General features: G+C 37.4%; 1 protein-coding gene across 2 annotated transcripts; it reads left to right on the top strand.

The window, feature by feature from the left end:
- The first annotated feature begins 5 nt into the window (after positions 1–5).
- On the top strand, positions 6–12,522 carry trabd (TraB domain containing). 2 transcript variants are annotated; one of them, XM_061721409.1, is made up of 10 exons: positions 6–53; positions 1,633–1,673; positions 1,908–1,968; positions 2,762–2,928; positions 3,291–3,431; positions 6,692–6,802; positions 6,892–7,031; positions 8,609–8,781; positions 10,467–10,563; positions 10,675–12,522. In XM_061721409.1, exons 2-10 carry the CDS (start codon positions 1,650–1,652, stop codon positions 10,844–10,846), a joined length of 1,086 nt encoding a protein of 361 aa, XP_061577393.1. In that variant the 5' UTR covers positions 6–53; positions 1,633–1,649; the 3' UTR covers positions 10,847–12,522. The 2 variants fall into 2 exon arrangements, with proteins under 2 accessions (XP_061577393.1, XP_061577392.1); XM_061721408.1 differs by having other exon boundaries at positions 1,908–1,974.
- Positions 12,523–13,004: the final 482 nt, after the last annotated feature.

Raw genomic sequence — 13,004 nt, 5'->3', positions numbered from 1 at the left:
CAACAGTAGTAGTGTACTAGGAAACAGCAGTGCAACACAGACGAGCTGGCTTTGTAAGTAACACATGTTTATCTTTAGACAGTTTTTTATTTCTGATATGTTTACGGTTAAATAAAGGTGTCGTGTGTTTTTATATTATTTTGTTTTACTGTACAATTTTCAGTAAACATGTTTTTTTTTTGTATCGGTGTCGACAGCCTACATTAGCTGAGTTAGCTGTTACAGTATCTGCCGTATTTAGCTGCTAAACCGGGCTGAGGAAGTTGTTAACGGAGGGAAACAACGTTTAACTAGTTTCTGTTTCTGCACCTTCCTCCACCAACTCAACCAGTCTCTCCTGAGCTGCCAGGCTTCCTGATCCTCACTCCAAATGCCAAGGCATGGTCGGATATAACACTATATGTTTGATTTGCCCCTATAAATCGGTGCTATAGAACACTATCCACAGTAATAGTATTAAAATATAATTCTTGCCTTTTTTTGTAACCTGCGTTTATGCAGACCAGCAGCTGTTGCTGCTATAAAGCAACGTCAGCACTCAGTGAGTGTCGGTGTGTCAGTGAACGCATCACTGTTCGGTGTGTCAGTGAACGCACCACTGTTCGGAGCATAGACATGTCTCCTCCTCCTTCCATGGAGCTGCTGTGATACGTCAACGACGCCGCCATATTGGATGTGGCAAGACTGCACTGTAAACTAATACAATTAAATTTTAAATTTAAATGTATTTTCATATAGCACCTTTCTACAAAGAAATGTACGTTTTACGTCTCATTTATTAATTCACACACGCACTAATATACTTGGGGAACAGTAAGGCACCAAATATAATATATTTAATTTTCTCAGATGGCAAAAATAAGAACTTTATTGATCCCGCATAGGAGTAATTCATGTTATATCAGCTATAGACATATTTTCTAATCAACAAAGCATATTTTACATAAACATATTTAAAAATTTTCAAGTAACAAAATAACATATTTGAACCATTTTTCAGAGTTTTTCAGTTTTTTATTGTCTGAAAAATGGTTAAAATGTTATTTTATTGTCTGAAATTTTTTTTCAAATATGTTATTTTGTTATTTGAAAAATTTTAAATTTGTTTTGTTGAGAAAATATGTTTCTCTATTTTTCTTATTTTTGTGAGGGGGATATATATTGTTTTTCGGCACTACCTTGTTCTCTATAGCTGATATAACATGAATTTCTCCTATGTGGGATCAATCAAGTTCTTATTTTTGCCAACTGAGAAAATTAAATATATTATATTTGGTGTCTAACTGTTTGCCAAATATATTAGTGCGTTTGTAAATGAATAAATGAGACGTAAAACGTAAATTTCTTTGTAGAAAGGCGCTTTATGAAAATAAGTCAATTTACTTGTATTAGTTTACAGCGCAGTCTTGCCACATCCAATATGGCGACGACGTTGACGTATCGCAGCAGCGCTGGATGGGGCGTCTACGTATATGTCTATGGTTCGGAGTTAACACACGCCTGGTCGGCGTGTCAGTGAACGCACCACTGTTCGGTGTGTCGGTGAATGCAACACTGTTCGGAGTGTCAGTGAACGCACCACTGGTCGGTGTTTGTGGACCAGCTCTCACTCTGCTCTCTTGTCTCTTGCAGTTTTCACTCCTGTAAACATGGAGGGAGACAGCAATCCAGGGGTGAGGAACAACAGATATTCATTTGTTTGTGTTATGAGAAAGTATTTTTTGACGTAATTAAGCTAAAACATATTGTGTTTTTACCAAGCTGCTTAAATTCTTTCACAACCACAATAGTTAGTTACTCCAACTTCTTTAAAATGTCTGTTCTTGCATGGGAGTAATTTATTAATCTTCACAGAAGTCAACATGCTTGCATTGTTTAATTCCGTTTGCTGTTTTGATTCCTCTCAGGATGAGTCAGTGGGACCATCAGAGGATCCGTCAGTGGAGGGGCATCCCTGTATACCTCCAGGTCTTGGTAAACTCTTGCTTTAATTTTTCACCTGATCTGTTGATTATTTTGATTCTTTCAGACACATGTTATAATTTACTTTTATAAAACAGGGAAGTGAATATTTAAGTAAAGACAATCATGGTTCATTTTAAAACTGAATAGTGCATGAATCTGGCAGTTAAGTGCAACAGATCTTTGATTATTCTTCATGAATTTTTGTAGGGGACTATACTGACAGAGATTTGGGATTCTCTTCATCAGTGAAAATAGTAAAAATAATCCCTATTATTTTGCATTTCCTTCCAGTTGCACCCTCTTGTTTTATGTCGCTCAATATATCCAGTGCATTTAGTTTTTTTAGAGGTTTGTTTTTAACTCTCACGTTTTATTCCATAACTGACTGTAGCAACAGCAACAAGAAAAGCATGTCTAATTATTTGAATTGACAAAATAAAAGTACATATGTCCTTTCTTTATTATTACAAACGTCTTTCTCTAAAAATTTGCATAGTGCTTTTATTATCATGTGGCACTACTCCCTTAAGCAGTGTTCTGTTGTTTTCAAATAGTAATGTGTCAGACCTTATGAATGCTGCTATTCCTGATGTAAATAGACTTGCCGGTGTATTTGTTACTGCTGTCATTGTTAGTGCCTTTTTTTTTAAAGAGTTATTAATTTCTACAATTATAGTCCATACACTTTGAAAATTTGCTCAAAAAACTCAAACTTTAACGTGTTTCTTATGATTATAGAATGAATTTCAGACAGGATTGTTTTTATTGTTAAAGTGTCTTTTCTCCTTCTGTGCAGGGGACGGTGAAGCAATTGAGATGCTTTGGCAATTGCGAGCCCAGCGGCGCCAGTCGAACCCGGAGCTTCCAGAGACGGCCACTCGTCTCACTGCCCCTGATGGCAGTGTCCTGTACCTGGTGGGCACTGCTCATTTCAGTGACAGCAGCAAAAAGGATGTGGCCACGGTGAGCTAGTGAGCTGTAGAAGAAGTAAAAAAAAAAAAAAAAAAAAACAAACAAGTCTGCAGTGTGGAAAGCTGTTAACACCTTCTTGAAATGTAATTTGCAGTGAGTGGTCAGTAAGATAATGTCATTTGCTAACATAGCACAAGCAATTACAACATGGTGTGTCTGCATAAAGAGTAATTCTGTTGCCAATTTTCTTGTTCATGGTCGTGTGGTTGTATCTTCTCTCATTCACCTTAAATGTATCTGTCCTCACGTCTTTCCTCAAATCATGTTTGCCATTTGTCCCTTCCTTACATTCCTATGGTCTTGTTTTCTGTCTCTGCCTTTTATCCCTCACATCATCTTCCTCTGCCCCTCAGATGATCCGCGCTGTACAGCCAGACGTAGTAGTGGTGGAGCTGTGCCAGTACAGGGTGTCGATGTTGAGGATGGACGAGAATACGCTGTTAAGGGAAGCCAAAGACATAAACCTGGACAAGGTGCAGCAAGCCATCAAACAGGTAAGGCTTTCAGGATGATGGGAAATAACAGCTGTGGTCGTATGGGGGAAAAACAGCAAGAGGAAATGAAATGGGGAAGCAAAGAGGCAGAGGGAAAAATGGGAAGAGGTTGAAAAGGTCACAATGAAACAAAAGCAAAGATCCTATTATCTGAAACAGACTGTAATACTTAACATGGATAAATTATTAATGTAGTAAAAAATACTACCAATAGAGGGTATGCATTGACGTCACTTCCCCACTGGACCACGCCCCCTTACTCGCACTGAGTGGCAAAAATGGCTGCAACTAGTCGGGGAAACTGTGGAAAAGACAGGATAACAGCTGATTATCGGCTTAAATTAAAGGCAGTTGGACTTGACAGTGACTCGTACGGTTACCCCAAGAACCAATGGTCCATGGACATTAATATTTGGTCACGAATCGAGTTTCCTGATATTTATATGTACTTAATTTCTACGCCGGGGAAATACACGAAGCAAAGCTTGAAGGCATACAAAAGTCTTGACGCTTGGTCCTACTTCAATGTAGGATTTGTTGGCGAAATTAAAGGGATGAGGACACCGAACTTTATGATTTGACCGTTTAACGTTAGTTACCCAAAAATCCAACATTACTTGATACAAAATGGGAACCGCAAATCCACATTTCGGTGGCTGGAATCCAGTTGTTTCTGCGAATTGCAGCCATTTGTCTCTCTTAAGCTTATTTTTCGGCAGTCTGTAAAACGATAATTCCGATTTCTTGCTAAATCTATGAGAACAGTCGATCGCACAACAACTCTTTCCCATTTTAGATGTTTTCGAGTTGCTCAAACTGAAAGTCTACGCTGCCACTCAAGTCTTTCTGCCTTTCAGTGGGCGTAACCCGCTGTCAAGTCGCATCTGTGACGTCATGCACATTCCCTCCTATACATGAAGGAAAAGAAGGATTGAGTGTCAGAGCGTTCAGTGTGCTCTGCATTTACAAATTTAGTTGATTTTAACTACATCGTCTTAAGTTTATGAAACTTAAAACCTTTTTGAAAAGGGTTTTGCAGAAGCAATTTGACTTTCCAAATGATGTTTGAACACACAACCTTCCATTTATAAGGCATCCTTAGTTGAATCTCTCCTGAATTACCATGACAGCGAAATTAAGAGTTTGAAAAGGTGGAAACTAGACCAATGGCACTTTTACACTAGTACCTACTCAGCCCGACTCGACTCGCCTTGCCTTGGTTTTGCGCTTTCCCACTAGGGGTCTAACCGTGCAGGGTAGATACTTTTTCTGTAACTACTCTGCCTAGGTTTTAAGCGGCTGAGTCTGGCTGTATCTGACGTCATCACACTACACACCACCGATTTGTTGGGGGGCTGGGCCCTCAGACGTCTGAGTCAGGAGGCGGAAATCAGCGAAAGAGCGACTCGTAGCTTCTTGTTCATTTTATTCGACCAGCGCAACAGTCTGTTTCGTAATCCAACTCTGAGGTGCAGATGTTCATAAACCTGGTGCTGAGGAGAGAATTAAAAAGGGATCTAGACGGGCGATAAGGAACAACCAGATCTACCAGGAGCTTTGTCTCTTCATAGCTGCTCGAGGCTCCAGCTCACTTTTCAGCAGCGCCGAGACAGAGTGTCGCCGCTTCAAGCGGCGACACTTCTTTTTTTGTTTGTTTGTTTGTTGTCATTTTTTTTACTTGATATCGAACACAAATCACAGACCCAGCAGCAGCACATATATCATCTACTCCATCTTCTACATTTTTAGTGTTGTTGTTTTCTTCGTTTAGATCACACAATCAAATACGTCACAGCAGCTTCGCTCCAACCCTCCTACTTCTCATCTGGGTATTGAAAAGAAACGAGGGCGAGTCGAGTCGGGCTGAGTACGTACTAGTGTATAAGCGCCAAGAAAAGAGATTCAAGAGTCGTCTTCTGTTATGATCTTAGGAATACCTTTATGACAGAGAATCTGCATATTTATTAAGAAGTATTTTTAAGAAGTGTCACAGTATGTAGTTTACTTTTAGAGAGTTAAATACTCAAATTTAAATATTAGACATACCTTATTTTGTAGTATACCACAGCATCACAAACCAATTTACTGTTTCGAAGATTTAGAAATGTGATGTTTTATTTCCTTTTGGATAAATTGGGTTTCAGTTAAAACAAGTTTCTTATGCTGAATCAGGCTGGAGTTTCACAACCAAATACTTGACCTCCAAATACAGGCTGGGCAGGGAAGGGAGTTAGAAATGAAAGAAGAAAACTATGTGTTGCAGTTAGATATACAAATATTATTTCATTACTTTTCACTTTCATCTCACTCATTTTTGAGCTCATTTTGATGTTTTCATCACATATTGTCCTATAATTTGTCAGTTATGTACAACAACATGCTTATATTTGTCTCTAAATCACTTTGTATCAGATCTTTTGCTGTTGTTCATGGTGTTCATACACATTTTTGACAGTGAAAGTCTTGCTGAGAACAGAGAAGTCTTTGACCCAATTAAATTTAGAATGAATTTCAGTTTGATACAGGAAGTATTAGGTGTTTAGTGCCAGCTTAATGTAGTTACTCTAAAGCCGTACCTTTCTTCAATATATAGACTGTGGCTCCTAGTGTTCAAGGAAAGGAAACACATTATTTTTGGATGCATGAAACATTAAAGTCCACTGCAGCAGTGGGAAAAAACGAATGCACTTTTACTGTCCAGTTATATAAAAGATGTGTTTGGAATTACTGGGATAGTAGTAAAACACAAACCATACAGGAAGGAAGAGAGAAAAGAGTTGAGTTATTTCACCTGGTGATTAGTCAGTTTTGTGAAAGATTTTTATAAAAGCAGATAAGCCAGTATACTACCATTTTGTACATTTCTCAGATTCCCATAATTTCAGTATCCGTCAGTTATATATGTCTGTAAAGCTTTCACTTGAATACGGTCAAAAGGTGTATATTGTAATAGACTTCTATTGTTGGTGTCCAAATATTCTTTTGCTATCTGGTTATTGCAATAACAAAACATTTTCAGTATGTTGTGCACTGTCTTCTATACTGCTAGTTGTTTGTTAGCCTGTTCACTGTTATGTATCCACCATTTGGCACAAAGTGCAGTCTCTCTGAAACAACAAGCTTCTTTGAGAGCTCCAGGTTAGATTTCTCTGGTTTTGGGTGTGTTTTCAACTGAGGCGGTTTCCTGCTTGAATACGACACCCAGTAGTTTTACAACATCATGTAATTACAGCCTTGTTTTTATTCTCCCTGTTTGTCAGAATGGCTTGATGTCTGGCCTGATGCAGATTCTCCTGCTGAAAGTTTCAGCTCACATCACAGAGCAATTGGGAATGGCACCTGGAGGAGAGTTTAGAGAGGCCTTTAAAGAGGTAAGTAATCCACACAAAAGCAAAGGCACTTTATTTTCATTTGGTATGGTTGTGTTACTTTTCCCCCCCTAATTTATCTTTCCACTCAGGCTGGACAGGTACCGTTCTGTAAATTTCACCTTGGGGACAGGCCAATCCCTGTGACGTTCAAGAGGACCATAGCTGCTCTCAGTCTGTGGCAGAAGGCCCGCTTGGCCTGGGGTCTTTGCTTTCTATCAGATCCAATCAGGTATGAGCTCACCGAGTTGACTTTTATCACGATGTCATAACACTCTGTTTTAATCACTACTGTTTAGCTCTGCAGATTAAGATGGAAAATATTTTTTTAATTTTCAACTTGACTCCAAAATGCTGGGGCCCCACATTGACATCATTCATGTCTCCTCAACATTTAAAAAAAAAACAACTGGGTAATTCCAAATTCATACCATCATAATGGGTCACAATAAATCTTCAAATGACTAGCCCTAAGAAATAAAAGTACGTTAAATGACCTGATTCACACTGCCGAGGGGTGTTTGGCACTGGGGCAGTTTCTGATGTTTCCTGTGACACTTACCAGGATATCATCAAACTGATGACTTATAAGGTTATATATGAATATAAATCGTCCTTAGAAAGCAAGCATCATACAGTAGAGGATTAGTAACTTTTCTGAACTCCTTGTCTCATTATGAGGCCCAGGTACAGCTGGGCTTCGTAGCATGTGCTCGTCTACACAGTTCACAGTTATTGCTCACTAGTACGTTTGCTCACATCATTATTGTTATTGGTGTGGACGGTTCTTTACTGTAACTGCACTGCTTCATTACATTTCAGTATTGTGAAAATTGTGGAACAAAGATGCAGCAAACTGGATTGAATGATTCAACATTGTATGTGTTACCAGACAGCATGTTTTTAAAGTCTATTTTGCAGACTGTTCAGATACCCTAAAATATTTTTAGGCTTGTTACCTGAGTCGCAACTGTGAAACAAAAATTTGATACATTTTCACCAAACGATAATCAGAAAAAAAGTTAGTGCTTATTAGGGATGGGCGATATTTTACCGTTCACGATAAACCGTCCAAAAAATTCCCCACAGTAAGAATTTGTCATCTCGCGGTAAAAATGAAAGAAAGAAAGAAAGAAAGAAAGAAAGAAAGAAAGAAAGAAAGAAAGAAGGATAAATTCCCATTGATGAAGTTTATGTGTAACAAACATGAAACATGGCGGATCTGAGAGCGAGGAGCTCGAGTCATTACAGTTTTGCAGTACAGGTGGACTCATTTAATTGGTTTTTATTAATTCAATTTAATTGGTGTAGTTTAGTAGTATTTAGTATTCTTTTAGAGCAGTGTTTTGGGGGCTCCAAAGACTGAATGTGATGATAGATTTGTAGTTAAAAAGATGGAGTTGAATTGGTATTTTTTTATCGTCATTTTTATCGTTATCGGGATAAATGCCAGAAATGATCGTGATACATTTTTTAGTCCATACTGCCCATCCCTAGTGCTTATTTGTTTTAAAATGCAGTTAGTGATTATTACTTCTCAAGGTTTATGTCTTCTACTATCAATTCCATACTGCTTGTCTTCACTTAGTCTTATTTAGCAAACAAAAAGATTTAAACAGTAGCATAATCTAAAAATCGATGCATATTTATCAGAATTTAAAGATTTTTGTCACAATATTGTTGTCTTTTCTTATGGTTCTTATTTGTACAGTGTCATAGCTAAAATAGTGCATGTGAACGGAAGAAAAACTTCTCCTCTACTCAACATACCATCGGGCTGACTCTGATAATTGATGTGTCATGTTTCAGTAAAGAGGACGTAGAGAAGTGCAAACAGAAAGACCTCCTGGAACAAACCATGTCAGAGATGATCGGCGAGTTTCCTGCTCTCCACCAGACCATTGTGGCTGAAAGAGACATCTACCTCACGCACACGCTCCGCCAGGCCACACGCTGTGTGGAGGCTCCTCATGATGCCCAGAGTGCGTAACTTATTGATAAACTGCACATAACTGCACGTATAGCTTGTTTTTGGTTTCTTCTTGTGTATACAGTATATGTGGCCCCATATTTTGCTTCCTGATGTGGTTGTATATCACATTTATTGGAGAATCTTCATTCACATTTACAGTCTATATAAAATAACGTTTAGCCAAAAGAATTTAACATTAAATGATTTAAATGTAGCTACTTTTGATTATTTTCTTTTTTTTTCTGTGCATAGCTGTAATCATATGCCTGTTTTTTTTGGGCTAAATTGTTTCGTAATCCACTGAACAGCAATGACATTGTGGTTTTAACAACTTGGTGTTCAAGGAAATGCAGCGTCACATTTTTCACAGCCTTTTTTATGTTTTTTTCTTGTTTTAGCTTGGTTATGTAGAAACAAAATGTTTTACCCCGATTTTGCATTTTTGTTTTAAAATGTATACACAAAATCTGTAATTATTGTACAGAAATGTCTGTTAATATAATAATTTATAGTTTTCTCAGAAATGTAACGTTACAATCTACCATTTAGAACACATTTTAGATTTTGTTAAAGGAGGAATAAAAAAAGAATTATGGGCTTTACATCACAGAAATTAAAGCAATTAAATACACGGCCAAACATGAAGGCAGTTGACAAATATCTGAAGTAAGGTTTCAAAATCAACACCAGCTGAAGTACAAGGGAAAACACTAAATTCTAGATAAAATGTACTCGCTGTCATTGAAATTACCTGGATCAAGATATTTTTACTTTACAAGTGATTTAATTAACAGTTTAGATCTGGTAGCTGTTCAAGAGTTTGGAAAAAATAAATAAATGTTGAATTCTAAATCAAATTACTTAAAGCAGACTTGCTCCAGCACTCTAGGGCCATGAATAAATTGAGACCAAGAAACAAGAAAATAAATGGACAATTTAAAGTGAATATTTCTTAATTCTTGCTGAGTATGTTTTATGTTACTTGAAATTAGATTTGTATTGTAAAGAAGGAAGTCAAAACTGGAACTCTGGGTGATGTTGCCTGCTTTAATTGTAAATTACAAATTGTAAGATTTCCTGTTCACATTATTGTGGCACTTCTGCTCCGGTTGTGGGCGTGTCCTGCTGCAGTGCACCTCAGAGTGAACATGGCAGCGTCACAGGAGACTCAGTCTGGCTCTGTAAACTCTGGTACTGGTGTAGCCATTAATCCTAGCTGTTTCTGATGAAAGTTTGTAAATGTACCAGATGGAAACACTGAAGCTGTGTTTCTGCTCAAAATCAATCTAAAAGCATCCACTGATAAATAACTCCTCTTTGTTTCCCAAAGTAGGTTGCCCTGTCCTCTAACCTTGGCAATGCCATGTTGGCTCAGTCCACCAAGTGATGTAGACCATATGCAGCTGGCTCAGGGTCACACACTGCCCAAAATGCAATAAAAAAAAAAGACCCTGAATAAAAATTGTATGATTTTTAGAAAAAACCTTTTTAGAGTCTTAACTCTACAGTTCGGTACAACATGGTTTTTAGTCTTGTAACAGGCTTCTTTTTTTTCTCTTTTTTTTTTCTTTTTTTAACTTGTGGTTTTCCTCCATTCCACAAGAGGTACATCATATCTATAAGTGATTATGAATGTAAGGAATTTCAGGTTGTAGACTATATATTTAAAGGGAATATTTGATATTGTTTCTGCAGAAGTGCCTGCTGTAGTGGTCGGGGTCGTAGGCATGGGTCATGTCCCTGGCATTGAACGAAACTGGGAGAAGCAGCTCAACATCGATGAAATCATGAGGTGGGCTTTCTTTTTTTTTTGGTTACTATTAATATTTAGTAATTGGTGGATGTTCTGTTATTGTTTTTGACTTTGTAATACAACTGCTGTGCTTGCCTGTGTCTTTTCCAGTGTGGCGCCCCCCTCGCGTTTTGGCTGGGTGTTACGCACCATCTTTAAGGGCGTCTTAATGGGAGTGCTGGGATATGCCTGCTATCGTGCCGGAGGAAGTTTAGGCAGAGGCCTGCTGTCCTTACCTGCAGTCCAATCGTTACAGGAGACCCTGCGGCCACCCCCTGCTTGACTCTGCTGGTCCTTGCTAAGCCATCACTGACACGACTTTTGATCTATTAAAACAATTCATCTATCACCAGTAGCCTTAAATACGGCAGGTGAGGCTGGAGGAACGGGTTTACCAGCCCACTATTTGAACTTACTATACAAGGACCTCGCAGACGTTAAGAGCTCCTCAACTAATCTCGGTGTTCTTGTAGACACAGTGGGGCTATACTGCCAAAGAAACTATGACAGTACTTTTGCATATATTATTCAAATCCTACATTTTGTAAGATTTACAGGTTACATTTAACCATCATTCCTTGAAGATCCCTCTCTCACACACATGTTTTTCATTTGTTAACATCACTGGAATCATCTTCAGACACCTTCCCTGATATGATGGAGTCATTTTCTTAGAAGAGGCACTTTTTTTTTCTTCTTTTTTCCGGACTCTGTTCTCCTTTAGTGCCAACATGATTATTGATGATTGGTCCACTTTAAGTCCAGCACTTTATAAGAGACTTAGTCTTGTTCCTTATATGCAGCCTGTGAACGTGAAAAGAAAATAACATATGTTAGTCAACTATTAACAAGTCTGAATTAAAGAAGTTAAATGAGCAAGTGCATGAAGCGACCCATGTGGTGTAAAGAACATGTGAAAAAAAAAAAACAAAAAAAAAAAACATCTTTGGCTTAAACTTGATGTGTGATATGTCCTGATTCAACAGCCAAGTGCCTCATGTTGCAGCTGTAAGGGCTACTGAATATGAATGACAACAAATTGTGTTATATTTATCTTGCATATAAAAATACTCAGTGCAACTTTTTAAGATGATATCTTATTATTTAAAATGAGGTCTATTTTATACAGACTGTTGTCCTGCATACAAATGTAGCTTTTGTTGACTTTAAAATCTTAACATGACTCATATTTTATGGGAACTTTCCTTTTATAGAGACATGACGCAGGACGAACCTAAACACTGTACGCCTCTGAAACAGAAGTGCATAATCTTGTATGTGATTGAACCTCCAATATGAGGCCCTTGTACATTTACTCTTTAATAGGGTACATCTTTGTGTAAGAGTTCTTTATTGACACAGATGTGTGCAATTCATGGAAAATACCATCTCTTAAAAAAAATCTAATGAGAACCAGAGAAATAGTTTGTGTGTTCACAAACTATTTCTATTGGTAGTATTTCTTACTACATTCACAAACATTTGCATTTTTATTGAGTTGGATTGTGAATTGGATCAGGGCATTAGATAATGAGAATTTAAATATTATTTTTTGTCTTTAAAATCTGACCATAACTAATTTATTTTGACTTGTTTTGCTTATTCTCAAATAAACAATAGATTTAGACAAAATTGGAATATTAAGCCTTACTTAGACTCCACAGCTGCCTTTAACCCTCAGATTGCCTCCTTTGCCTGAATCTTACTATCGACACATAGTAGAGCTTCTTACTGCATGTTTTGAAAATTGTTATGATGGTATCCCTGGAACTACAATATGCCATGTAGGAGATGTCAGAGTAAACTGTCCTGTCAGTGATGATTGCTTGGTTACAAACCTGTATCAAAATCCATTTCCTGGTAATCCCTCTTGTAATTTTTAAGCAATGTTTGTGTACAGTACTTATATTTTTTATTCTCTATGTATTAGCAGGGAAATGAAAGGAGATTTCACTTTAATGTGTGAAATGGTGCAATTTGTTGATAAATTATCGTTAATTCCTCTTAAAATATAAGAAGATGGTGTTCCATCTATCTTTGGGGTGACTTGTGTGTTTTCTTGTTCAGGGTACATAAGAGAGAAACTGAAAACCAGCTCTTGTGCAGAAACACACTCAAATTCAGTTATTTATATTTATGTTATGTCTAAGAAGTTCTAAGAAAACTAAACTATAGCAATATTAAGTTCCTCCATACTTTATTATCATTATTATTATTATTATTATTATTATTAATCCTAAGATTTCTGACACTAAGTCTTTGAATCATTAATGGATTGTAAAAACTATATTTGACTCAATGTCCGGTGATATTAAAACTGTACTAGTCAATAAAACAAGCTTTTTTACCCAATGGGATGGATGGATATGGGATGGAGTTCAGCAATTGGGCCCTGCTGTTATACATATGTATGTGTGTAATGAGAAAGTTAGAATGTATAC

The sequence above is a fragment of the Cololabis saira genome, chromosome 5 (genome assembly GCF_033807715.1).
Source record: "Cololabis saira isolate AMF1-May2022 chromosome 5, fColSai1.1, whole genome shotgun sequence".
Classification (NCBI taxonomy): domain Eukaryota; kingdom Metazoa; phylum Chordata; class Actinopteri; order Beloniformes; family Belonidae; genus Cololabis; species Cololabis saira.
This window is presented reverse-complemented; position numbering and strand designations above follow the sequence as displayed.

Coding starts and splice junctions, on each gene's coding strand:
- trabd (XM_061721408.1), top strand. CDS start 1,650: ATGGAGGGAGACAGCAATCCAGGG. Junction 1,975..2,761: donor CTGTATACCTCCAGGTCTTG/GTAAACTCTTGC, acceptor CCTTCTGTGCAG/GGGACGGTGAAGCAATTGAG. Junction 7,032..8,608: donor TTTCTATCAGATCCAATCAG/GTATGAGCTCAC, acceptor GTCATGTTTCAG/TAAAGAGGACGTAGAGAAGT.